General features: G+C 44.8%; 2 protein-coding genes across 2 annotated transcripts in view; one reads left to right on the top strand and one right to left on the bottom strand.

Moving 5' to 3' along the window:
- The window catches only part of KU70 (ATP-dependent DNA helicase 2 subunit Ku70-like protein), a 77,113-nt gene that overhangs the window by 18,889 nt on the left and 30,497 nt on the right, over positions 1-27,727 (bottom strand). The window contains exons 4-8 of the mRNA XM_087400609.1: positions 12,660-12,789; positions 2,439-2,544; positions 2,231-2,348; positions 2,035-2,118; positions 1,751-1,809 (exon numbers count right to left, since the gene is read on the bottom strand). Coding sequence (XP_087256735.1) covers positions 1,751-1,809; positions 2,035-2,118; positions 2,231-2,348; positions 2,439-2,544; positions 12,660-12,789 — 497 coding nt within the window. The remainder of the gene's footprint in view (positions 1-1,750; positions 1,810-2,034; positions 2,119-2,230; positions 2,349-2,438; positions 2,545-12,659; positions 12,790-27,727) is intronic.
- Positions 25,321-25,833, top strand: LOC147882733 (uncharacterized). The gene has a single exon (XM_087400288.1). The coding sequence runs from the start codon at positions 25,321-25,323 to the stop codon at positions 25,831-25,833; it is 513 nt and encodes a 170-aa protein (XP_087256414.1).

A 27,727-nucleotide genomic window follows, 5' to 3' on the forward strand; every position in this document is an offset into this window, starting at 1 on the left:
ACTAATAGAAGTCTATTTCATGAAAAGAAAAGGCCTTTTCATAAAAGCATCTGCAACTTTAACTTTTTCTAAAAATGACTATGCACCACACCCTAGCTCCTCACCATTCCGCACTGAACCTGAGCTCTTCGAGCTAGGGCAAGTGCCAAGGTCCCTCTTCCCTGGCTCTCTTCTCCCCAGCCTTGCTAGCTGGCGGGACTTTGTGAAGCGGACCTTCTCCTTTTGTAGCCAACTGAAATGGAGGGCACATTGCCACTCCCATCAACTCATTGAATAGAGTGCTTCAACTAGGTTTCTGAGAGCCAAATCAATTTTGTGAAGCCAACTCGCCTATGCTTGTTCAGTTGGTGGTGCCGCTTTTCTACCGTATCTGGGCAGCTAAAGGAACAGATTTCAGCCTTCTTTTATCCCTTGGGGACAGTTTCTGGCCCATCTACCTCACGCTAGAGGAAAGCTAGTGAAAAAATTTGCTCTTTTGTTCTTGGCATATCACTCTGGAATGAAAAACATTACATGAGCCTTTGTGGCAAGGTATCATGCTACTTATATATCTTTAAAGAGCAAGCTTTCTCCGTTGAACTATAGTGAGGATTGAGATTAACCTTCGTCTCCCACCTCATCAACAAGATTTTAAGAGGTTATTTTCTGTCCACCTCTGTTTTTGGGGTTTTTGTGGAGATTTGGGATGGAGGTCACTCTCCCACCTCTGTTGTAATGATTGTACTTCGGTACAATGTTGTTTTGAATGGACTATGTTACTTTTTTAATGAAAAAAAACAGCTTTTCCTACCCAACAAGAGGTGGGTGGAGTTCTATCAGTTAGGACAATATGACAATCTCATCTATCCTAGTTGCATGTGGATGTGTCCACACCCCATCTTGTAGTCGCTTGGATGTCAACCTCAGGTATCAGCTAGCCTTGATGAGACCAAAGGTCTTTGGAGACTGAACAGTGTACTAAGGTCAGTGACATGTGGCACTGGTTAACTGAACGTGCTAAGTGACTGCTTAAATCTAACTACCTAGTTTGCACAAGGTGTATCAATGCCAATGACATCTAGCAGTAGTTAGTTGAGCCTACTAAGTATATAATCTATCTTGTTAAATATGTGCCTAGGGCTAAGGGCCAAGCAATTCAAGCAGGAACAATCTACCGCGGTGGAAGCCCTACTCTAAGATCATTAATATGACCATAAATCTTGATGTTATAAACACATGAATCGCTGAGAGGAAGGGGCCAAGAATAAAGACTGAGAGAAGGGGGCTGAGAAGAGAATCTGCTACTCAGGTTACCAAAACCGTAAAGCACATGCAGGTAACATATTTTATTGATACAAACTGGACCATTGATATCCACATCTTCAAATGGAGAGTACGTGGTGAGCAATCTTGAGGTCAGACCCAATCATGAGAGCAGCCAGCATAAAGGATCAACACTAATCGTGAGTTTGAAAAGAGAAAGATCATGAAATTATGTAGATCATGCCGCTGTAGCTATAAATCCATTAGAAAATCAAAATTGTAACAATAGATTTCAGTGGAACATGCAGCAACAGAAGTTGCAGCTTTAACTGTAGTTTCAACTTCAAATTAGCATAACATCATGTTTAGAGAAAAAACCACAATTGACTTCAACAGTTCGACACAATCCTCCAAACATAAAAGAGAAGTCCCTTTATGCGTACTACAGGTGATGCAAGTATAAGCCAGTTGACTTTAAAAGAGTGTAATAAACTGAGTTTATAAAGACCTTTCACCAGCAATAGCCACGAAATTTGATCTCTCATCATCACGTAGATCCAGCATATCCTGCAATTTACCCATGTTTACAAGGTAGAACAAAGCAATCCAATGTCCATTTGTACAATTCACAATTGGAAGTATTGAAACCATTATGAGATATCAGAAGAAGCAATACCTATAGTAGAAACATTCTAATGTCTAGGAAGAAAAGAACAACTGTTCACTGATCACTGACTGTTCATTTTAAATATGTCACATCACAATTCATTCAAAATAAATGACTATACTTACTGCATAAAAGATGGAAACATTAAATTCTTCTCCTGTTTGGTTGAGAGGAAAAAGATCAATAGAAATCCCCAAGTCTTGAGCATCCTGCAAAAAGAGAGCAACTATCATCACAACAGATTTCAAACATCGTAACTCTTTAAATATCATCAAAACAGCTTTCAAACAGTGTTCTCCCACAAATTCTCAATCTCCTTACTCTTGCACGTTGGATTGTTGTCCTTCGCATGTCTGCTTTGCACATGGCATCAGCGTCCGCAAAAGGGTCATCATTGTTGGTAAATAGCAGGATACGCTTTGAAGAGTTTTTTACAGATCTGCAGTGATCAGCACATAAGGCTACCATCTTAAGAGAGAAATACTAACAAATGTGGAACCTTGGGGAAAAACAATTTCAATAGTATTACCCTTTCCGTAACAGACCCTGAGCAACCCACAAAGCATTATACAATGGATTCTCACGAGAACCAGGAGCAACCCCTGGTATGCTCCCAATGTCCTTCTCAAATACCTCTGCAAGGAAAACACATTCAATCAATGAACTTTCAAATGAATAGAAATACGAGTGAAACCGACAATGCAACATGAAACAATTACCGTCAGGCTAGGAAAAGAGGTCATTTAAAGTTGGGATTTTATAAAGCAGAACAATGTGTGTGAGGAATAATTGTTGTATCATGGCACAAGCCAGCGCTCTAGAACAGACAGATCGAGAGAAGGTGCAAAGAAGAAAAAGAAGAAGAATCATCATCTTAGGATGTGCAACACATTCAAAATCACTTCCACACCAGCAGCTTGTGTCACGGCGGATAAGAAAGCCTCAGCTGGAGGGGGATGCTTATTTTCTACAGAGCCAAGGAATTCATGTGCACAGACCCCCAATTACAAAGCACAAAAGCATGTGTGAGAAGTCAAGACACCTATGGATCTCAAATCTCTACGGACTGGTGTAGCAAACACCTACAATGAAGAAAGAAAGGATGCTTATCTCTCTCTTGGTGCTTCTTTTTGAAAAGACTAAACAAATGACTTGCTCCTTTGTCGTGGTGGAAATTCTTGATTTTTTGCATTTGTTACATGTCTTTACTTAAGGTGTGCTTTTGCAACCCATGTCGTGGTAAAAATAAGATGTAATCTACTCCTCAAAAAGCATCCAAGAGAAGTCGATGTTGACTCTGCCTTTTCAGCCCACCACTGTTGATTTTATGAAAGAGACTTGTAAGGATTTATCCCAAAGAATGGAGGTAGACTAGATATTCGACAGTTGCGTCTGATCACCTCGCTAGATGTCGTTTACAACATCTTAGCCACACGCAGACAGGTTTTGTTCAAGAATGGAGTATCCTAAACAACATCTTCACCTTTTGGGAGGCAGGGGATTGACCCGGAGAGCTCACAATCCTTCCCTTGGATTTCCAGAAGGTTTATGACAAGGTAGAGTGCCCTTTTCTGGAGGGCGCCATGCAAAGGTTGGTATGAATTCAACGGGGCCTCTGCCTTGTATGCAGGAAGCGCAAGCCAAATGTTTATTGGGGGTCACATAGGGCCTTCTCCCTTTCCCATTAAAAGCAAGTGAGCCCAATGGAAGAAGCTGATCTCTTTAGACAACAATAGATAATCAGATCATGCATCGTGCCCATATCTACGAAAGCCTGCCCATATGAGGTGACTAGGGGTCGCAGGTTTATGAAAACTCAAAAAATGCATGCCTCATCTATATCAATTTCAGGCAATATGATCAAGTAATGCTGAAATTCAACCATCGGTACTTGATGGTCTGCAGTCCCCGCTTTGGAGTCTTCAAGAAGGAGAACTTCCCTGTGGCTCGAAAAATCCAAGATATCCAAGTACAGGGCTGTATACGACACCCCCTACCCTGCCTCTCTCTCATATAGTCACGGTAGGCTAGCTTCCACGTGTATCCACAGAATGGTATAGTGGATGCTCTAGGCTCTAGTGAGTCTCTATGTAGAAGACAGTGTCTAATCTTCCTTGGCTGTGACCATAAGGTTTCATTACACTTCCAAGCGGTGCAGTCAGGGTCTTGGTTCTCTGAGTCTATGAGTCTCCCTAGTCGGGTGTGTCAAACACACATCTGTCTAGGACCAACTAAGAGTCATCCCTCCTGTACCACAGGCCACTTCCCCTCATTTTATGTGCAGCATCCCATAGCTGTAAGAGGATCCTACCTGCAAGGAAGTAAGATCCTCATCCATATGGACCTGTGGACGATCTCGAAGAGCTGCGCAATGCCAACAGCCAAGCTTGGGTATCTCTGATACTCACTCCACATGAGATACAAGCAGCTTTCACTGGTCTCTTGTGGGTTCATGTCCTACGCTCTACACCCCCTCAATGCCATGCTTTGGTACCCAAGGGTGGAGATGACAATGGTAGCAGCACTTACGACAGCAAAGGGGGTGCGAGCAATCCCACAAAATCTAATGTTGAGAGCCTTATTGCTTTTCAAGTGAGGTGGCTGAAATGGTTCCCTTTGCAAGCTCTTGTTTCGCAACGTCCACCCACTTGAAAGACCTCCTCGATAGCCTACTGCATCGTGGCAATTCACCTCCTGTTAGAAGAATTTGGAGAGTGGAAATTACCAAAATATTGCAGACATAGAGGATCGGCCCTTTCAAAGATCAGTGGCCCCCATGTAGGCCCTAGATCATTAAGAAGTCACACCGGAGGGTATCTATCTATCATTCCTATTCAACCTCTCATGGTGCATCTCCGTTAGAAGCTATTGAAGGAGACTCGAGAGGCCAGGCGTTACTGTGGTGTGCATGCATACAAGAGGTAGAGGGAAGAAGGTGAGCTGGAGAAAAGGTTCATCAACATCTACGGAGGGCCCAAAATTCCAATGAGACAAAAAACTGAAAAATAATGAGAATACACCAATTGTGGCGGGAATTTGATGTGTCTATTACACCTCTAATAGGTTATTATGGAATCTAAGGAAAAGGGAAATGCTGGTAGTTGTTCTTGCCGTATCATGTGCACTCTGCCAGTCATGACTCACTCGCACTCCTAATCGAGATCCCACTCTAGTCTTGGTGTCTCGAACAAATTTGAAATGTTGCTGGCATGCTTGGCTCCTTGTTGAGGGGTGTACTATTGGCGAAGTGAGGTAGCTTGACATCGAGATACGGCAGCAATGATGGTGCCAGGTGTTCATAGGCCGTGTATCCACTCTACTACTGACGGGGCAGGTCAGGATTGGCACCAGCTGGACCCCAGAGATCACGAGCACTATCGGAGTCAAACAAGGATGTCCCTTGTCATCGACTCTATTTGGCCTCTACATCGACGAGCTCGAGACCACCATCAGGACACTCGGAGGTGCAGGCTGCTCTCTTGCGGAGACTGCCATCCATATTCTCCTATACGCAGACGATGTACTACTACTATCCTCTTCTGCTACTGGTCTTCAGCGACACTTGGATGGACTTCAGGCCTTCTGTGATACACATGACTTGAAGGTCAACCTTGGGAAAACCAAGATGATGATCTTCAACACTTCCAGACCCGCTATGCACCGAGAGCAGTTCCTCTTCGCCGGCGACCCTGTTGAGATAGTTGACTCCTACACATACTTGGGCGTTGTCTTCTCAGGCCCGATCTTCACGATGTGCCCGGCCATGCAGGCCAGGATCAGCCGGGGATACGCCGCTCTTGCCAGGCTGGAGCGACAAAGCTACCACTCCCACTTCCAGGACCCGCAGACCAAGTCTCTCCTCTTTTATTCTTTGGTCCGCCCAGCAGGCATGTATGGTAGCCCTTGGTGGGGAGTCGACCTTTCAGACACAGAGTGGGCTCGAGTTGAGCACCTACAGATACTGATGTTTGCTCGGATGATCCGTAGCAAACCATCGGTACCATACCAGATCATTCTAGCAGAGTTCGGCGCCTCACCCCTACAGCTTGATGCGGCTTTTCAGGTTATCACCTACCTCCACAGAGTCAGGGATTTTGGCTCCTCCGCTGACGGTCGCCTCCGCCTACCTTGGTTAGCCCTATCCTCCTCTATGGCCTTATCCGTTGATGGGGACCAGCGATGCTGGTATAGTCGTCTTTCCAGTTGGTTCACCCGACTGGGCCTCGACTTAGACCGGTTGCCTCCTTTTCAGTACAGCCTCGATGCTCCACCATCTCCTCTCTCCCCCACTGACCAGGAGGTCAACCGGCTCATTCGGGCGGGTCTGCTCCAGCTCCACACCTGGCGGACATGGTTTCTTCACTCCGAGCTTCCTGTGAAGCTCGACTTCTACCGCCGACACTGCCTCCAGATCTCACAGGAGGGCTTCATCACACCTCCGGGTTACACACAACTTCATCTACCACATGCGCTCCAGATCTCCCTCAGTCAGTTTAGGGTCTCGTCACACCGATTACGGATCGAGAGTGGACGCGCAGAGGGTATCCCACGAGAGGACCGCCTTTGCCCACTTTGCGACTTACAGGAGATCGAGTCGGAGGAGCATTTTGCTTTCAGATGTCCTATCTATTATGCCATTCGAGGCCAATACCACTGCCTCTTCCGCAACGGATTTGGCTCCCTCCCACACATGCTACAATTCCCGGATTTGCGGTGCCTTGCCGCTTTCTTACATGAGATGACCCACCATCGAGATACTTCTCTCCGAGCACGGCGACACGAGCAGCACACAGCGTGAGGATATCCAGCAGCCTATCACTGACTTCTTTCAGCCATAGGATACCTCTTCTCAGTCTAGCCGACGACGCGGAGCCAGAGTCACGACAGCTGCGTCAGCAGACAGACTCACACATCCAGGTCCATGACATCTCGTCTCTGCTCTCGGCCCGCCCCACTGGGGTTACCGTTGCCCTCATCCACAGGGCCACCCGCCGCCCCCGACGACCGAGCTCGACTAGGCCGCGTGACGTCAGAGGCCAATCATCTATCGCAGGGTTTTTTTCGACTTCCCATTTGACGGCCCCTCTATGATTGGTCTCTGACGATCACCACCTGCACATGTATACTGTATCTCCCCCCTCTGCCCCACTTTTTTGTGCCCCCCCCTTCTTCTTCTTTGTATCATCTGGAGGTAGACACATATTTTTTGAGAAACGGTTGGTTGGCCCGTTTTGAGACCACCACCGTTATGCTCATTGTATCAGTGATCTTTAGTCTCATAGACCTTCACGGTCTCCCGAAGACTTTAATAAACTTTCTTTCTTTCTTTCTACTACTGACTTAGCATATTCAGAATCAGGGTTGCAATCTTAGTCACTCCTTATCCTATTAGTGATCCCCTGCGGTTTGGCGAGCCTCATGAGTCCTCTCTGTCTATCTTAGAGTGTAGAGTCTCAGGTATCTACGATGTTGTGTGGTTGCGATCCTCAATTTGAAATCTATGGGATGAGGTCTTGTGCTGACCCATGGTGAACGGTATTGCATAAGAGGTGCAAGTGTGGGTACCATGGCTCATGGATGGAGCCATCCTTATGCAAGTGGAGGGAATGCTCCTTGTAGAAGGTCATTTTGGTTGCCTGGGGCAACCCCATGTCTTGCATAGGTGATCTTGGATGACTTGATGCACCTTTTCTTGTCAAATGCAAGAAAGGGACGCCCAATGAGTACTGGTATGGGGGTAGATGATCAATCGTTATGCCGAGCAATTGGGAGCATTTAGTGGCCAACACTACTCATCCCAATACTTTTCTTTTCTCCGGAGAAAAGAACTTTCTATTAATGCTTTGAAAAAAAACCAACCATACAAATCAATCATTCATGAGGCGCTAATCGTGGAAGAAAAGCTAGAAAAAGAAATTGGTTGTCAGCCAGCCTGTTTTCAGAGAAACCAGCTCACTACCTAAAGAATGTCTGAAACGAGGACTAGCAACCAGGGTAGAGGACCATACATGCAACGAATGCCTCACTCCATGAATACACAGAAGAAACCTACACACCAAGTCTTGCAGAAGCGAGATCCTAACGTCCCATGCTCCCATATGGCGCACAAGGTGTATTTAATGTGTTGCCAGTTGGCAATGAGGGCGGCTACCGAGGGGACCCGGTGCCCTCCCATCATAAAACTGAAGCAAGCAACCCAAATGATCCAAGCTGTGATGATGGACACCGTCTCCCAGAAGGAATCCTATAAATGGAGAGGCCAGATTGATGGAGAAGGCATGATCCCCGTTCGTCAACCATGCCGCCCTCCCCCAAGAAAAGTCCTGCTCCATCCTTTATGTCTTGCCTACAATACTGAGCGCCCCATCCAAATCGTTTGTGTTGCGGGCAGCTCCAAAGAAAAACGGAATTGTCTCCATAGCTCTATCCAGGCACCGCTGGCATCTACCATCAACACACATCTGCTCTAGCCAAGGACCAATGGGCAAACCTCCATGGGCCATCATCTAGAAGAAATAAGAATCTTCCATGGCCGGCGGTTGGTCTGTAAGCTTGACCAAATCTGGAGATAGAGCCAACAGCTCAACCAGGTTGCTGCCCCTAGTTGAAGGCAATGGCCAATGTGTGTCGTGTATGAAAAGAAGGCACCTCCACAACCTTACTTGTGAAAGCCAAAACCACTCTCCCAGATCTCACTACACCTCACTAAGAGGAAAGCCCCCCTCCCATAGCCAAAGATACTATCACGACCTCTCCTGCCTTGCTGTGACTGGATGGTCTAGTCCTTGCCCAGATCGCCTACTACCCGGATCCTAGAGTACTCAAGCAAATCCAGGTTCCCATCCACCTCAGGATGTAGAAAGCCTCAGAGCCTCACTCTGTACTGTCTAGTACTCTCTACATGAAGGAGAAGCTCCTGGCTCTAAGTCTATGATGTGATCATCTTCTCTCTCCATAGGCAATTCGAATGATTCATCTCTGAAAAATCGATCCTCATAAGCTCTAAGGAACTCATTTCTCTTTCGATCTTCTTTTGAGATATGAAGATCTCGTGAATTTGGATGTGATGGGATTGGAATACACACGTCTTGATGGCAGGTAATGAAACTAACTCATTCATGTGATCACTGTGGGATTTACATGTATTAATCGCTTTTCTCTCACACGTATGCACGTGCCCTGCGCACACACTGTCATTCACAAACTTATACATTTATGGGAAAACTGTGCATATTGCATTGTGTATTCTTAGACACAAGATTACAATCTACCCCTCTTTTTACCAATCTTTTCGTTTGGGTAGGAGTAATCAATGGAATTGTATACACATCTCGATCCCCTACGATCCTTATGTTTTCATCCTTAAGTACAAAGCAACAATGATGAGTATGAGGATGAATAGCAGGGTTAAAATCATACCACCATGGTTTACCTAGAATCATGTCAACGTCTTGTAAAGGAGCTACTAGAAAACCCCTTCGATCTCTATATTTTTGTATACGAAAATGAATATTCTGTACTATGGATGTGTCTTCTTCATTGTGTCCCCTAAAAGCTCCTAAGAGCGACATGTTTTTTACAGGTTCTGGTTTAAGATGGAGTAATTCTACCAATCTATCACTCACTAAGTCATAATTACATCCATCGTCTAGGAGAACCACTATTCTATGTCCATTCACGAATCCATACACCTTAAAAAGATCATGAGGCCCAAAGGTATTGGCTGAATGGATAGCATTCACTATTGGCTCAATAGTCACAGTAGATTTCGAGGGTGACAAGGTAGAAGCCTCACCCTCCTGCTTGGATGCCTTGGCTTTCCCTATTATTGAATTCGTCTTGGCAATCTTAGCCAAGAGAACGGGACACTTATGCCATACGTGCCCTGGCTTATGTTTCTTACACCCGAAACATTTTTCTTCCTTAATCAACTTCCTCTTCTCTTCGTTCGTCTTAGAAGGAAATGGCACCCATCCAGGACGTGATTGGCTGTTCACATTCCTTACAAGAACTTTACCCTTCCCTTTATTATTCTTAAACCGGTTTGGTTTCCTAAAAGTGGGTATATTGTTGGTCTTAGATGATGACCCACCCTCCTTATTGAAGGGTTTACAAGGATTCAATTTCCTCTCGGCTATTTCAGCCAGCTTAGTGAGGTCCTTAAGCGTGGCCGGGTTGAACATTTCAACCTCGTACCTTACTTTCAAGCTTAAGGCTACTAAATACTTCTTTCTCCTATCTTCCTCACTCTTTTCGAATAACTCTAGAGAGAGTTTCCAAAATCTGGCTGTAAAATCTGCATTACTCTCATTATCGAACTGCCTAAACCTCTCCCAACGAAAGGTTAGGTTCTCTTCATACCTCGGTGGCATGAAAGTGGCTTTCAGTTGCTCCGCGAACTTAGCCCATTCATGAATACGCTCTTTCATGAACTTAGTCCATTCATGAATAGGCTCTTTTCCTATTTGTGACAAAGACCACCACATTAGAGCATCCTTCTGCAGATGCAATGTGACAAGAGCAAGCCTCTCTTGCTCGGTCTTGTCTTGATGGGCAAAGTATAGCTCAAATTGAGGATTTTGTCAGCCTCCCTTGCCCCATCATATTTGGGGAACTTAATTCTCTCTCGCGGTTGGAATTTGAACCTCTTAGAAGGGATACTCAACTCTTCATCCCCAAAGTTTAAAGTCCTCTTAGTCCCTAATCTTGACATAATGGACTGCTCAATCATATTGCTAAGCTGGAAAATCAGCTTATCAACAGGAGTCTCCTCTCTTCCTCTTGCACTTGGATTATAATCCATGTGTGTTGGGTTTTGAGTTGAAGGCGTAAACTCATCACCTTGTTCTTGGCTGGTCTCATTTCTTCTTTCATTACAAAAGGAGAACTCCCTATCAAGAGGTTCTTGAAGGAGACACTGCTGTAAATCTATTTGTGGGTTATCATACTTAAGATGTGTGTAACTCTCACCTAATCCATCCTCTTTAGGAAGGGGTGAAGGTATTCTTTCTCTCTCTCCTTGGGGTAATGGAGGAAAAGAAATAAGTTCATTGTTATATCTCCCTTCCCCTTCCATTCTTTCCTTTTAGCAATACAAGAGAGAAAATGACTTGCTGTAATTTCAAAAAAAGGGGTTTATTTTACAGCAAATGTCAAGTGTTATAGAGTTGGTGGTACTTATCCGACTCCCGCTTTGTGTTGAGAAGACACTTTAAATTATCTCTTCTTCCTTCTCTTTTAAGCTTTTCTTGTATTTCTGCTGTAAACTGGTACGCTCCGTTTGGGCTGCTTGTTTTGAGCGGATTGAAGCTCTAGATACCGTTATAGGGGGTACTTGATGGGTGGATCACCCCCTTAAAATCTTGTTCCGATCCGACTTCCCATTGGGGAGAACCGGGGGGGTCTCTTTTCCTCACAGTTTAAGGATTTTAAGGGTACATTCACACGGGGGGAGAGTCATCCCATTAGGACACCCCGTTCACCGTTTGGGCTACTTGTTTTGAGCGGATTGGAGCTCTAGATACCGTTATAGGGGGTACTTGATGGGTGGATCATCCCCTTAAAATCTTGTTCCGATCCGACTTTCCGTTGGGGAAAACCGGGGGGGTCTCTTTTCCTCATGGTTTAAGGATTTTAAGGGTACATTCACACGGGGGGGAAAGTCACCCCGTTAGGACACCCCGTTCACCCTTCAAGACCAAAAAATTCCCATAAAAATCCCTTATTTCAGAACCTCAAAAATTCGAGGTTGGGCAAGAAGGAGATCTTTACAACCCGAAAAGTTGTTGTGTGCAGGGCAGGATGCGCTGTCCGCAGAACATGCATGTCGTCCAAGGTTTCGTTGTCCTTGGACGTGCCTCTTCTGCGACGCCTGTGCCTGCTCCCGACACCCGTCGTGCTTCTCCTCCTCTGTTGTCCGCGGCTGTCACAGATCATTCCTTTCTCCCACTAGTGCTTCCGTCGCGCCCGTCACGATTCTGCATGTTGCTCTCTCACCCTCTTCTCGTCCCGGTCATGGACCATCACCGCTCTCATACCAAATGTGAAAAACCAAACTTTTCAAGAATGCAAATGTGTGCAATGCATGCAGAATTTGAATGCCAATTGACCCTCCAATGGGGAAGAGCACCCTCATGAGAGTACTTGTTTCTATTTCGACCTACATGCAAGGTGGGAGAGAGATGGCAGATGAATGCAATGTGGTAGAGAGAATGCTACGTGAGATTCACAATGAAAGGGTGATACCCTTTCATTAATGTCCCTTGAGATCACTCAAGTTCCATCTTCCCATTTACACCTACCCTTATCCTATGACCCATGCACCTACCATTCAATGCACTCTAATGTACCCTTCCCTTTCCTGTTGCCCCTAGGACATAGACACGTGTGTGCACATCTTTATTACTAATCATTGGCCAATGTTACATAGTTGTGGCGGTACTATTTACACCGCTTGATTGATCATAAATACAAACATATAACCGCACCATCAAATTGGCGCCTAACAATAATAAGGTTCTAATGACTATTAATTAACTAAATAATAATTTCTCTTGTCATGACACAAAATAAGCACCTTTATGATTTACTGCTGTATGCCTATCATTAACTTTAAACCCTACCACCTGCTTTCTTATAATGCCACCAACTTGATAGCTGAATTGAGTATGAAACTACAATAAATGAAAGAAACACAGAGACTGAAAAACAGCAAAAGATTTCTCCAGGACATATGTAGAGTTTGACCTACCATTTATGTTGCTGAAATCTCTGATAAGTCGAGCTGTGGGTTGGCAAGGCTCATCTTGATTGGGATTGCTTTGGTCACTGACTTGAAATACAAAGACCCCATTGGACTCTTGAAAGTTCCTTTTTTCTCTCTGTTTTAACCATGAGGAAGATGATAAGTCTAATATTATGGTAAATACAACAGATTGGCAAGGGCTTTGAAAAGTGCAGATTATAGCAACTTCTGAAAGGCACATCTTGTCTAAAGGGATACAAATATACAAATTTTAAAATAAGCTTTTTCTTGAATAAAAAGGATCCACTGAGTTTTACCGCCTTCTTTATTCAAAGCAAAGTCCTTGTACAAATTTGTAAAAAAACTTGGTTGCACAAATCTCAGCTAAGAAGCCAAAGAAAAATAAGTAACATATATTCCAAAAGATATGCACGGTGCTCCGAATTCATTCAGCTAGCTGTCGCTATGTTCTAGAAAATAAGATAATGGTTCCTCGCAGCATTCCAATCAAGCTCCTACAATTTGTGAGTAACAAGCAAGCCACAAAATCATTTCAAACTGCATCATAGTTTATTTATTTTCAAAGAAAAGACTTCTATTAAGTATGAAAGAAACTCTAAGAGCCAAGCTCAAGGGAAAAGTAGATCATGCAAGGCATGACAAAACAAATACACTAATAAGAGAAAATCCAAGGTTGAAACTGAAAGTGCTACATCAACCCTGTGGGGACTCCGCGAAGAACGGGGAGCTGCTCCACTCCCTAAAGAAAACAGTCCTACTAGTAGAGGCTTCAAGTGAAGACCCCTGCATGTCCCCCAAATGGCCACCAAGGTGTGTATCTTATTTGTCCAAATACTAGCTAATGTGTGTGCAGAGTGGACGTGGGAACCATCCAAAGCCTATGTGCATCTAGACTCTAAATATGCCACGCTGATGTGCTTGCCAAAATCTCCCATGAAGTATCCACAGAGGCATGCACAGGTCTACCTGGAAAGCTAGGAAAGTCATCCAAAGAGCATGACTCAACCAAATGTCGTCAAACCGAAAGAGTGCAAGAAGAGTCCCGTCTTTTATTAAACACGTAAGGCCCCAAAAGAGATAGCCAAGCTACTAATCCCCAATTCATGAAAAAAGGAGAACGCATAAAGGTGCTCAATAATCTAGCAATCCCCTTCCAAATGATCCTCGCATATCTGCAGTCCCATAAGCAAGGCTGGATAGACTCCTCATCAAAAAGGCAACGAATACATGTGAAATCTGTCTCGAACATGGACTTCCATTGGTTCACTGCAATCCCTTCCATGAATAGAAAGCAGTGATTTTTCTATTCCTAAGGGATTTCCAAAGTCTTTTCCAATAGGATTTTTACAAATCAGCAGAAAACTGAAAATTCTCCCAATGAGTATAGTGGGCCTCGAGTCTCTCAGGCTAAGCTGGAACTTCCTAGCATTATTGACCGTGTATCGGACAAAGGGGAGGCTCTTCTCTGGGTGCCTTGCATCATTCCATTCCCACTCTCCACGATCCCACTGCAAATACTTTATGAGGACACCTCCATAGAGCCAAAGCCTCTATGAACCCAAGGAATATGATCTGGGTTAGAGCCTAGGTACCATCCTAAAGCCAAGAAATATTGCTCCACATGGCCTACAACCTTGACAACTGAAATGGAAAATGCAAAAGTACATCTGCCATAGAGCTGGGCAGTTACTCCCACGATGATCATCAAAGACAAGGCATCCCCATCTGATCCTCGAAATCCTATGACCTGAAGTGGGATCCTTGATCTTGTAAAGGCCCCTAGCCAAGTAGACTAAGACAGAGTCCTGTCACCCAAAAGAACCCGATCCAAGCGTATGGCTGCATCAATTTGCTGGATTCTCGAATCTCCTTGCACTCCCTTTGAGGTGACTTATTGGCAAGAGTCTACGATCATCTGGAAGCCTTTTGAATAACATCCAAGAACCCACAGAGGAAAGCTAGATATCTCTTCCATCTTGAATACAACATATTGTAAGAAGTACCAAGTGGTCTCATGTCACCATTTGGGACTTCTCCTAAGAAAATAAAGAGTAATCTTTATTAGAATTGACTCTGGTCAAAAGAATGGTGAAGTTGGTTAACCAAGAGTAAGTGCAAAAGCAGGTCAAACAAAGCAAAAAGCACCAAGAATATGGGCGCCTACTTTATGGAGGACCCCACAAGTCAAAATCAGCAAGAAAATCCAGAGCACTTTTTAATAAAAAGGGAAAGCTCAGCTTTCTGAGAAAGTATGCCTAATTTAGGCTTAGAAAAAGCTAAAAGCTAGCCCTAGCTTATTAGAAAGCTCTTGCTTCAAAGCACCTATTTAAAGACAAGTACCCCACTTGTTCTCCTCCTCCTCCTCAATCGAGGTCACCACTCGACCTCCATGCAAAGTCCTTCTACCTTCAAATGGAAAGCACCAGATGAGCCTACTTTTCGGCATGCTAAACTCGATTGTTTCCAAGAGCAATCGAATCCGCCATGAAGGTCTTGAGAAACGTATTCAAGAGCCCAACAACTCATACCTTATCCAACTCTGGTAGAATCTTCATACCTAGATCTCAAGAAGGTTGTGCTCGGCACATTTTGGATCACATGGATTTCTAGACTTCCTTGGTCAAAATTCGGGGTGTTCACCTTTTTTGGATCGACTGCTGCTGTTTCCCGCTCCTCCTGCTGCCATCCCTTCAACTCCCCTCCTTGCTGCCTCCTCCCTCCCCTCCCTCCCTACCTGCTGCCTCCTCCCTTCCCCTCTTCTCCCCTCCCCTTCCCACTGTGCTGCTGCTCCCGCACCCCCCCCGTGCGTTGCTGCCTGCGCTGCCCCCCCGCACTATTGCCTACGCTGTCCCCCCCGCGCTGCTGCTCCTGTGCCCCCCCCCGCGCTGCTGCTTGCACCCCCCCCCGCACGCTGCATGTCTGCTCCCCCCTTCCCTCTCCTCCTCTCCCCCCATCCCTCTCTCCTCCCCCTCCCTACTGTCCCCTTCCCTTCTCTCCCTCCCCCTTGCTGCCCTCCCTCTCCCCCCTTCCAGCTCCCACCCTCTTCAACCTCCCTCCTCCTTCAACCTACCCCCTTCTTCTTCTGACTTGCTCTGTCTCCTCTCTCCCTCCTTCCTTCACCCTCTCCCTTCAGGTATTACCCCGTTTTTTTGGGGGTCTCCTAGGCATCAGGAAAGCAGACGGAGTTTTTTTGGGTGTTTGAGTCAACCTTCCCCACCTCGATTGACGAATGGGCACCCATTCAGTCAATCCGTTACCGCACACACCGGCCGCGAGAACCGTCACATTTTCAAAAGACGAGCTGCAGCAATTGCAAAAGGACTTGGAGCATGTGTGTTCCACGACTCTCTTCGCACGCATCTTTGGTTCACACCCCTCCAGATCACAGGCTAGAGATTGGATGCTTGCGGCGCTTCCCCAGGAGCCCGCCCCCCACCTTAAGGATGTTTGTTTCTTGGGATGAGGCTTCTTTCAAGTGTGCCTCGATTTCCCGAACGTCACGAGAGACTTGCTACAGGCTGGGTTTCTACTTCTAGGCTACAAGAGGATCTTTTTGTTTCCCTTTCAACTGGGCTTTGACCCAGTTGAAGAGGATAAGTAGGGAGTTTCTGTTTTCATCAGGTTCCCTGGTCTCCCCTCAGTTTATCACTGGCTTCTTTCAGTTATTGGCGAGAGGTTTGGTGTGGTAGTAGAGATCCCCCCTCTTCCTGGCGAGCCCTCTTGGGCTGCTGAGGCGGTCAGGATGGATGGGGTACCCAATATTTCAGATGACCACATCATGCTACAGTGACCTAATGGGTCATTCTTCTGCCAGAGATCTGAGGTTGCAAGTCGGCAGGACCAGTGCAGGATTTGCAAATCCTCGGGGCACTTCGCCAAAGATTGCCCAAAGAAGAAACTGTCGCTAGTGCTCGGCGAGGTAAAGTACTCAGGCGGGAGATTAGTATCTGCCGGCAGTTGGCAGCCTTGTAGAGGGAGGAGCAGAGACGACCATCAAATGCTTGGATACAAGAGCGCCTTGCTGCAGCAAGGGCTCACTTCCAGACATTGCTTAATCAGAGAGAAGAGTATGCCTTCCATGCACGGGAGTCCTTTTGGATACAGATGGAAGGGAGAGTCAATAAACACTTTTTCTCTACACTTGGTCCCAGACATAGTAGAGAGAGTGTCAAGCAGCTTATTGACTCTGATGGTGTTTTGCAATCTCATCCGGATACCATCATGCACTTAGCGACATATTTTTTTGCCTCCCTTCTTTCTGCAGATCCTGACACAGGCCAGAGGTGTGGCTAGAGATGTAGTTTGGCAGAGTTTACCCGTGTTGGTCACACCAGAGATGATATGCTCACTTGATGCACGCTTTACCAACACAGAGTTCAGGACTGCTCTCTCCACCGTTCATAAGGGCAAGTGCCCTGGTTCCGATGGTCTTACTCCATCGTTTTTTACAACCTTTTGGGATATGATAGGTGATCATATTACTTCAGCCCTGCAGGGCATTTGGGACTCGGGTGAGATGCCTGGCTCACTGACCGAGGGACTCATACACCTTATCCCGAAAAGTGGCAACAGAAATTTTGTATCCCATTGGAGACCCATCACTCTTTTGGGCACTCTATACAAAATCCTTGCCAAGGTGATCAGCATCCGATTGCAGCCCCTTCTTCCAGACCTCATCAGTGATACTCAGATAGGCTTTGTGCATAGCAAGAGCATATTTGATAATATCGTTTCCTTTTGGTAAGCCACTGAGTGGGCTACATAGAGCAGACAGAGGCCGGCAGTTCTACTCTTGACTTTGAGAAAGCCTATGACAGAGTAGTTTCTTGAGGGCACTCTTCTACGATTTGGATTTTCGGATGCATGGATTAGAGGGGTGGCCTCCCTTTACGGATCAGCCCACAGCCAAGTTTTGATTGGAGGGGTAAGGGGTGATAGGTTTCACATTTCCAGATCAGTTCGTCAGGGATGCCCTTTAGCCCCCTTCCTCTTTTTTTTTGTGGCAGAAGCCATGAGTATCTTCCTTAGATCTCAGGCTGATCTATATGGGCTGAGATTGCCTTTGAGACAGGAGCAGGAGCTTCTTGACTGTGAGTTGGCTGATGACACTGCTATTTTTATTGAGGCCTCTTCGCAGTCACTTGATTCTTTCCAGACAGCCTTGGATATCTTTTGCTCATCTACAGGGGCACACATTAACTGGCATAAATCCTTTGGCTTTTGGATCAGTGATGAGGACACTCCAGGCTAGGGAGTTGACATTGGCTTTTCTTGGATTTAGAGGAGTGTTCCTCTCAGATATTTGGGATGCCAGGTAGGATTGGGCATCTCTCCAGCACAACAGTTTGCCCCAATACTGGAGAGAGTAAGGAAAAAGCTCCTTTTTTAGAGCTCAACCAAACTCGACCTTGCATCTAGAGTTGTGGTAGTGAGCCAGGTTCTTTTGGCCACCGCCTGGTTTGTGTGTTCTTTTTTGGTGCTGGTCTAGGGGTTGCATCACTCAGCTCATTAGACCAATCAGGAATTTTTTATGGAATGGACTTGATGGCACGGCAGATGTTGCAATGAGGGTAGCCTCGGAGACCATTATTCTCCCTACATGTGAAGGGGGCCTTAATATCATTGACTTGGACTTACAGTGCAGGGCATTCCTTTGTAAGGTGGTGGCGAGGGGAGTCATGCCTAGGCAGGAACCTTGGAAGGATTTCTTTTTTGGACGCATCCAAGCTTGCATACCAACCTTGGGAGATGATTGGGTGGACAGCCCTCACTGGATTTTTACTTCCGCCCCTCTCAGACCTGCCTCTCCTCTCATGACTGCCATCCTGAAAGCTTGGGGGAGCTTCAGGAACACTCTTCGAAGGATTCTGCCCTCTACCCTCAAAGAGATTGATAGGCAGCTGATCATTTGGAATGATAGTATACTTGATGAGCATGGCAAACCACTAGGCACTTCCCATTACATGCAGTGGTCTAGATGGGAGAGAGGACCCGCCTACACAGTAGGCACTTGGAAGGCATTTATCAGGCTACCTGAGGATCAGAGACTGCAGTCCGTGAGTCACCTCAGAGGGGTAGCACGCAGGATTCAGCAGATAGATGCAACCATCCCGGTGGAATGGACAGTTGAGTTGCCTATTACTTCCACCACTTGGATGGGAGCTTTTTCGAGGACAGCAGTTCCTCTACAGGTCATCGCTCTTTAAGGTCTCGAGGAAGATGCACTGGTCTTTGACGTTGGGAATGGAGGTATACTCTCACGGATGATATTCTTCTAGAGGTTGCCTTTCAGCCTGTCAGGATTGCTGGTTTTGTGGACCATGGAGCGGGCTTGCAGTGGTACTTAGACCCCGACCCTCTGCTCTTGGCCCTAGGATCTACGAGATTGTGGTTAAATGGAGGTGCACCTATCAGGTGCTTGCAGTGGGACCCAGGAGAGTGGGAGTGGATAGATCATGGGCACCGAGAGAGGGGGATTCCCTTCTTTCTTCGTGTCACAGTTGGTAATGCCAGGAGATTTCAGCTGAGCAGTAGGGGTTGGATTCCCTCCAGAGCCCCCCATTGGGACAGCTTCTTCATCACCGCAGATTTGCGTAAGAATTTCTGGAGGAGGCTCTGGAAATCCCTCAGAAATAGAAAGATCACTCTTTTCTTTTGGCTTTCTATTCATGGAGGGATTGCAGTGAACCTGTGGAGATCACGATTTGGGGCTGATCCCATTTGCCCTCGCTGTCATTCTGTAGAGGAGTCAGTGTGACATTGCCTTTAGGACTGTAGTCAGGCGAGGACTGTTTGGAAAGGGGTTGCTCGGATACTCAACATTTTTCATACTTCCCCTTTCTTCATGGCTTGGGGCTCGGTCATATGGTTATCCCTTATTGAGCCCCAGGTGTTTTATGAGGTTGAGCCTTCTTCTTGGACACTCTCAATCCGCTGGCAAGTGATAGAGCCCTGCTCTCTTCAGGATGTACCACTTACTCCCTTCAGAGCTTCTCATGCTTCAGTGGACACCTCTTGGGAGATTTTAGCTAGCATTTCCTCATGGCACATTTGGAGAGCCAGATGTACAGAGGCCTTGGATGGCACCCAGATACATCCATCACAGGTGTTCACGAGTATTTAGACTGACGCGGTTCACACTTTGATAGCCATATGGGCTAGCATGCAAGGCCCTTCACGGGCAGCCTCTTCTAGAAGGACTGTAATTCTTCGAGTTTGGAGGGGTTCTCCCTTTTTCTCAGAGGTTTCTTGTGACGCTCAAATTTTGTATATGAAATATTTTGGAATATATATCACAGATAGTGTTCAAAAAGGATGGTTTTGGATGTTTTGAAGGTTTTGGGAAAGTTTGGTGTTGGTCAAAATTTTGGTTTTTGTCCATTATGGTGTCGGCTGGATTTTGCGGCTTGATTTTGAGTTGGTTAGAGAAATAATTTGAAGAGACTCTGTATGAGAGAGTTTTAGATCTTGTTGAGTAAAAAAACTTTGTCCTAGTGAAAACTTTGTGGCTCACTCGTTTGCATGCCTATATGGAGGTCAGAAGTTGCTAACAAAGTGGTTTTGAGCTAAAAGTGCATCTAGATTTCCGTGTCAAGAGTTGCAGGCATTAGACGGAGGTCGAGATGGAAGAGTTAGCCATGAAAGGTCAAATGCAAAGGGAAAGAAGAGGGTCCGATCTTTGAGATGAGCTATTCAACTTGTCCATTGGATCTACGAGGCAAGCGTGGTGATGCTCCGAACAGGGCCGTTTTCATGCCTTTTATATCTATTTATTTATTTATTATTATTATTATTTTTTAAAGAGACATCGAGATTCCGTATGTGTTTGCTATCAAAAGCGCACGCTAAAAGAAGGTGAAAAGCACACGCACGCTTTTCGAGAAAAGCTGTTTTGGCCGATTTTGGACGCTTTTGGCCGCTTTTTTTGGGAGTCGTGAAAGGCTATAAAAGAAGAGAAGATCGTGAGAAGGAGAACACACAATCCCAACGCACGCATATCGAGGCTGTACGAAAGAGAAGAGAAGGCACGCATCTCGAGGCATTGCGAAAGTGACGTGTTTGCTATCAAAAGCACACGCTAAAAGAAGGTGAAAAGCACACGCATGCTTTTCGAGAAAAGCTGTTTTGGCCGATTTTGGAGGCTTTTGGCCGCTTTTTTTGGGAGTCGTGAAAGGCTATAAAAGAAGAGAAGATCGTGAGAAGGAGAACACACAATCCCAACGCACGCATATCGAGGCTGTACAAAAGAGAAGAGAAGGCACGCATCTCGAGGCATTGCGAAAGTGACATTTAGTGCACGCGAATCGAGGCAGCGCAAAGAAGAAGATAAGATCAAGATATTTTGAGAGTGAGAGTGAGAATGAGAGTGTAATTGAGATTTGATCATTTGATTATCTTATTTGAACATCTTCATGCGAGTGAGAGTCAGAGTGAGATAGCTCGAGAGTGGACGGGTGGTATCGAGCTCCTTCACGGAGTGATTCTTCTCCAAAATTATTGTAAAGACTCATCAGTTTGATTCGTACTGGAATCTCTCTTCTTGTTCATTCGTGATTATTATCTTGCTACAATTTTGATCGTGATTGTGAAAGAACGGTGCGTGACAAGTGGTATCAGAGCCCGGTTTCGATGGCAGACAACGAGGCAATTATGAAGAAACTAGAAGAACAAGATTCATTGATTCGAAGGCTAACCATGGAATTAAATAGATTGTCCAAAGGAAAAGGCGTAGCGGATGATGGAGCTAGTGGTGGTGCTGCTGGCAGAAATTTAGAAGAAGAAGAGGTCTATGTCGAGCTTGGTACCGAGGTACCGAGCCGAAGGAGACAAAGACGTGAGGAAGATGTTGCCGAATCTGCTCTTTTGCAAGTTTTTAAGAAAGCGAAACTCTCTAAATTTGATGGTGAGAAGAAGACCGGGGAAGATTTGGAAGCGTGGCTCGAAGAACCTAAAGATTTCTTTGCCCTACGAGAGTTTGATGAAGTGGGAAAGGCTAAGATCGCGGCACTACAGTTACGTGGAGTTGCAAAACTATGGTGGAAGTCACATGTGCAAATCCAACAACGTCAAGATCAACCCATCACATGGGCTGAATTCAGAACTGCAGCTGAAAAGAGGTATTTTTCTCCACATTATTATATGGAAAAGAAGATGGAGTTCTATAATTTTAAGCAAGTACAAGAGGGAAAACATAATCTCTCTGTGGATGAGTATAAAGAGAAGTTTCTGCAATTACATAAGTACGCACCTAAGGTCACAGGTGAAGCTCTTACTCACAAATTTGTGGAAGGGCTTAAGGAAGATCTTTTATATATGATGAAAGAAACAGGATCAAGTGATTTCTTGGATGTTGTGGCTAAGGCCGAAAACTTTGAAAAGATGGAAGAATATAACCTAAGAAAGATAGCAAAATCAAAGTTCATTCCAACAGGTCATCGTTTTCAAGGGTCACAAGGTTCAGGTATGCCTCAACGAAAACCTGATTATTCGAATATGCCTAGATTTCAAGAGAGGAGTAGCCAACCTAGGTACAACCAAGTGGGAAGGCCAAACTTTAATAACCGAAATCAGAATCAGAATCAAAATCAAAATCAAAGAAATAAAGGAGTTTCAAATTAGAAAACGCACCTTGGAGAAGTGATCCCGAGTTTATTGAACAGGCAAGAAGATTGGGATTATGTTTCCGATGTGGTGAGCAAGGTCACTGAACATTTGAGTGCCCGAATAAAGCAAAATTTAATTTTATGTAAGGACCAATGATGGGAGCAAAGACGAATCAGACAAATCCAACCATCGACGAAGCGGGGACAAAGGTAAGTGCTTGGAACCTATGAGATGTATGGCATCTTCCACAACTCATATGCATGCGTCTGTCATTAAAGTGATGGGAGAAATTGCGAATCAAAACATAAGTTTTCTTATTGACTCCGATAGCACTCATTGTTTTATATCCCCAAAATTCCTCAAGACTCTAAACGTAGAAATTAGGGATCAAGTCAGAAGACCAGTGCAACTTGCTAATGGAAAATTACATTATACTCAAGGGCTTCTAGAAAATCTTTCCTTCAGTTTAGCACAGAGGAAGAGTAAGAGAGATTTTTATGTTATTGAGATGGGGAAGTGTGACGCTATTATTGGAATGGCACAAAGCAGTTATTGATTGTGGAGAAAGGACCGTTAGTTTTCTTAATGAAGATGGCAAAGATAAAATTATTCAAGGAGAAGAAAGAGATAGTAAAGCTTCTCTCATATCAGCCATGAAATTGCTGCGAGGAGTAAGACAAGGCTGTGACACATTCCTTGTCTTTGCTGATAAGTTAAAGGAGGGAAGTGAAGATGAGACAGTACCACACTATGTTACAAAACTCCTTGAAGAATTTTCCGATGTGTTTCCTGATGATTTACCTGGGATGCCACCACCTAGACATCTTGACCATGCTATAGAGTTAGAACCAGGCACAAGTCCTTATTGTCGGGCTCCCTATAGATTTAATGTGGATGAACTAAAGGAATTAAAGCTTCAACTGGATGACTTGTTAAAGAAAGGGTTTATAAAGCCTAGCGTTTCTCCTTGGGGTGCTCCAGTCTTATTTCAAAAGAAAAAGGATGGAACTTATAGGCTTTGCATTGACTATAGAGGATTGAATCGGCATACTATAAAGAATAAGTACCCTCTACCTCACATTGATGAATTGTTGACTCAATTGAATGGTGCCACAGTGTTCTCCAAAATTGATTTGCGATCTGATTATCATCAAATTCGTATTAAGGAGGAGGACATTCCTAAAACTGCTTTTAGAACTCGCTATGGCCATTATGAATTGACTGTGCTTGCTTTTGGCTTGACCAATGCACCCGCTACCTTCATGTGTCTAAGGAATGATGTATTCCATGAGTATTTAGATGACTTCATTCTGGTTTTCTTGGACGACATTTTTGTATATTCCAAGAACGGGGAACAACATGAACAACATCTAAGGAAAACACTTGAAAAGTTACGGGAGCATAAACTTTATGGGAAAAAGAGCAAATGTTTCTTCGCTAAAGACAAGCTTGTGTATTTGGGTCGTGTGATTTCAAAAGATGGTATTCATATTGATCCTGACAAAGCAAGGCTTATTTCGGAGTGGCCTAGACCGAAAAATGTAAGGGAGGTAAGAGGCTCTATTGGCTTAACACAATATGAGAGAAAACATATTAAAGATTTCTCAAAAATAGCCTCTCCACTTACTGATTTGACAAAACTTGACAAGCAGTTTATATGGACAGAGAAGTGTCAACAAGCTTTTGATACTATAAAAGACAAAGTGGCCGAAAATTGTATTCTCAAGATACCCGAGATGGGTAAACCTTTTGTAGTGACATGTGATGCTAGTGGTACCCAACTTGGATGTGTACTTTCTCAAGATGGTCGTGTAGTGGAATATGAGTCTCAAAAATTAAGGAAGCATGAAGAGAACTATCCCACGCATGATTGGCTGCCATTGTTCATGCATTGAAACATTGGAGACACTTTCTACTTGGTGTAAAGTTCGAACTTCGAACGGATCATGAAAGTTTGAAGTACCTCTTCACTCAACCATTATTGGATAATAGGCAAAGAGGATGGATGAATCTTCTTTCCGAGTATGACTTTGAGATTAAGTACATTGAGGAAAAGGAGAATACGGTGGCTGATGCTTTAAGTAGAAGACCTTCCGTGAATGCCATTACCCTTATTCGTTCCGATCTTGCAGAAAACATTAGAAATGAACTTGAACATGATGTTTTTTATGCACCTATTCTTCAAAAGATTACTCAAACACCTTGTGAAAAGATTGAAGGAAAGTTTCATTTGGTGAATGGTAATTTATATTGCCATGATAGACTTTGTGTACCATGTGATTCACCTTTGAGATGGAAAATCTTATATGATTGTCACGATGCTCCATTTTCGGGACATGTTGGATATAACAAAACATACAGCAAGGTTCGAAAATCATTTTATTGGCCTGCACTAAAGCGTGATGTTCGTCGTTATGTCCAAGAATGCTTACAATGTCAACAAGTGAAGGTGGAACAACATAAGATGCCTGGTAAGATGCAACCTTTGGATATACCTTTCAGGAAGTGAGAATCAATATCCATGGATTTTATTACTAAACTACCTACAGCTCGAGGGGGATATGATACCATTTTTGTCGTCATTGATCGTCTTACCAAAATGGCACATTTCTTTCCTATGAAAAAGACTGATGGTGCTCTTGAGGTAGCTAAGGTGTTTGTGAAAGAAATTTTCCGATTGCATGGGATGCCTAAAAGTATTGTGTCAGATAGGGATTCCAAATTTACTTCTAATTTTTGGAAGGCTACATTCAAAGCAATTGGGACGAAGCTTAAGATGAGTACAGCTTTTCACCCACAAACAGATGGAGAAACTGAAAGGGTTAATCACGTACTTGAGGATATGCTTCGAATGTATGTTAATGAGAAGCAAACAAATTGGACTGAATTCCTATCCTTAGCCGAGTTTGCTTATAATAGTTCATGGCATAGCTCCATTCAAATGACTCCATTTGAAGCCATGTATGGTCAGAATTGCCACACTTCTGTGAATTTTGCGAATCCCCAAAGTAGAGTCGAAGTGTCTAGACAAATGCTTGAGAGGATGGATGAGGAAGTGAAACTGATTCGGAAGAGCATTCAAAGAGCACAAGACAGGCAAAAACATTACTATGATAAGAAGCGGTCTTTCCGTGAATTTCAGATTGGGGAGATGGTATTTTTGAAAGTAATACCTAAACGCAATAATCTAATCCTTGGGAAGGATAGAAGACTCTCACCTCGTTTCGCAGGACGTTTTAAAATCTTAAAGAGGGTGGGAACGCTTGCATATCAACTTGAACTGCCTGAGAACATAAAAGTGCATCCTGTTTTCCATGTCTGTCTATTGAAATCTTATGTTGCCAACCCAACTCATATTTTGCAGGACAAGTCTAGGATCATGGAGGATGGGACTTTGAAAGTCGAACCTGAATATATATTGGATAGGAGCACGAAGCGGCTTAGGAATAGAACAATAGAAGAAGTTTTGGTTAAGTGGGATGCTTATCCTGTAAAAGATGCTTCATGGGTAGACTTAGATGCCTTCCTTACTGAGTTTCCTTCATTTAAACTCTGAGGACAAAGTTCCTGAAGAGGGAATGGATGTGACGCTCCAATTTTGTATATGAAATATTTTGGAATATATATCACAGATAGTGTTCAAAAAGGATGGTTTTGGATGTTTTGAAGGTTTTGGGAAAGTTTGGTGTTGGTCGAAAAATTTTGGTTTTTGTCCATTATGGTGTCGGCTGGATTTTGCGGCTTGATTTTGAGTTGGTTAGAGAAATAATTTAAAGAAACTCTGTATGAGAGAGTTTTAGATCTTGTTGAGTAAAAGAACTTTGTCCTAGTGAAAAATTTGTGGTTCACTCGTTTGCATGCCTGTATGAAGGTCAGAAGTTGCTAACAAAGTGGTTTTGAGCTAAAAGTACATCTAGATTTCCGTATCAAGAGTTGCAGGCATTAGACGGAGGTCGAGATGGAAGAGTTAGCCATGAAAGGTCAAATGCAAAGGGAAAGAAGAGGGTCCGATCTTCGAGATGAGCTATTGAGCTTGTCCATTGAATCTACGAGGCAGGCGTGGTGATGCTCCGAACAGGGCCGTTTTAATGCCTTTTATATATATATATATATATATAAAAAGAGACGTCGAGATTCCGTACGCGTTTGCTATCAAAAGCGCACGCTAAAAGAAGGTGAAAAGCACATCCACGCTTTTCGAGAAAAGCTGTTTTGGCCGATTTGGAGGCTTTTGGCCGCTTTTTTTGGGAGTCGTGAAAGGCTATAAAAGAAGAGGAGATCGTGAGAAGCAGAACACACAATCCCAACGCACGCATGTCGAGGCTGTACGAAAGAGAAGAGAAGACACGCATCTCGAGGCGCTGCGAAAGTGACAATAGCGCACGTGAATCGAGGCAATGCAAAGAAGAAGATAAGATCAAGATATTTTGAGAGTGAGAGTGAGAGTGAGAATGAGAGTGTGATTGAGATTTGATCATTTGATCATCTGATTTGAACATCTTCATGCGAGTGAGAGTGAGAGTGAGAGTGAGAGTGAGAGTAAGATAGCTCAGGGGTGGACGGGTGGTATCAAGCTCCTTCACAGAGTGATTCTTCTCCAAAATTATTGTAAAGACTCATCAGTTTGATTCGTACTGGAATCTCTCTTCTTGTTCATTCGTGATTATTATCTTGCTACAATTTTGATCGTGATTGTGAAAGAACGGTGCGTGACATTTCTACCGGCTTCAGATGGCACTATCAGCCCCAATCCTTTCTTTTTGGCTCTTGAGCTTTTCATGCATTGCATGGTGTATCCCGTATGGAGCTTGCTCTAACGGTTTTCTTTAATACTTAGTAGAAGTCTCTTTTTGCAAAAAAAGAAATCGGGGTGTTGATTAAGGTGCACAAAACTCTTGGCTGCTGCTCCTCCTCGCTCCAAGATGCTCTCCCCCTCTCTGTGCCTCAGCCCTCTCCTCTCCCACTCCCTCTCCCTCAGCCCCTCCCTTCCCCTCCCTCTCCGCCTCTCCCTCAGCCCGCCTACCTGCCCCCCTTCCTCTCAGCCCCCTCCTCTCCCCGTCTCTCCCCCACCTTTCTTCTCGCCCCCCTCTACGCTTCACTCCCCCCCTCCTCCCCTGCCCTCAGCCCGCCTCCACTCCCGCCCCTTCTCCCCCCTCTTCCCGCCCCCTTCCCCCCCTCTCAGCCCACTCGGCCTTTCTCGCCTCTCTTCCCTCACCCTCTTCCCATCTTCCTGCCCTCTCCCCCGCCCCTTCAACCTGCTGCTCCTCCCCGCTCCAAGATGCTCACTCCCCCTCTCTGTGCCTCAGCCCTCTCCTCTCCAACTCCCTCAGCCCCTCCCTTCCCCTCCCTCTCCGCCTACCCCCTCCCTGCCTCAGCCCGCCTAATAAATCTGGATACTCTAGCATAACCCCGTAGCATGAGATGGATTATGGCGTCCCATACCACCATAA

Source organism: Dipteris shenzhenensis, chromosome 29 (assembly GCF_047967505.1).
Source record: "Dipteris shenzhenensis isolate YYH24624 ecotype China chromosome 29, Dip_SZ_1.0, whole genome shotgun sequence".
Taxonomy (NCBI): Eukaryota; Viridiplantae; Streptophyta; class Polypodiopsida; order Gleicheniales; family Dipteridaceae; genus Dipteris; species Dipteris shenzhenensis.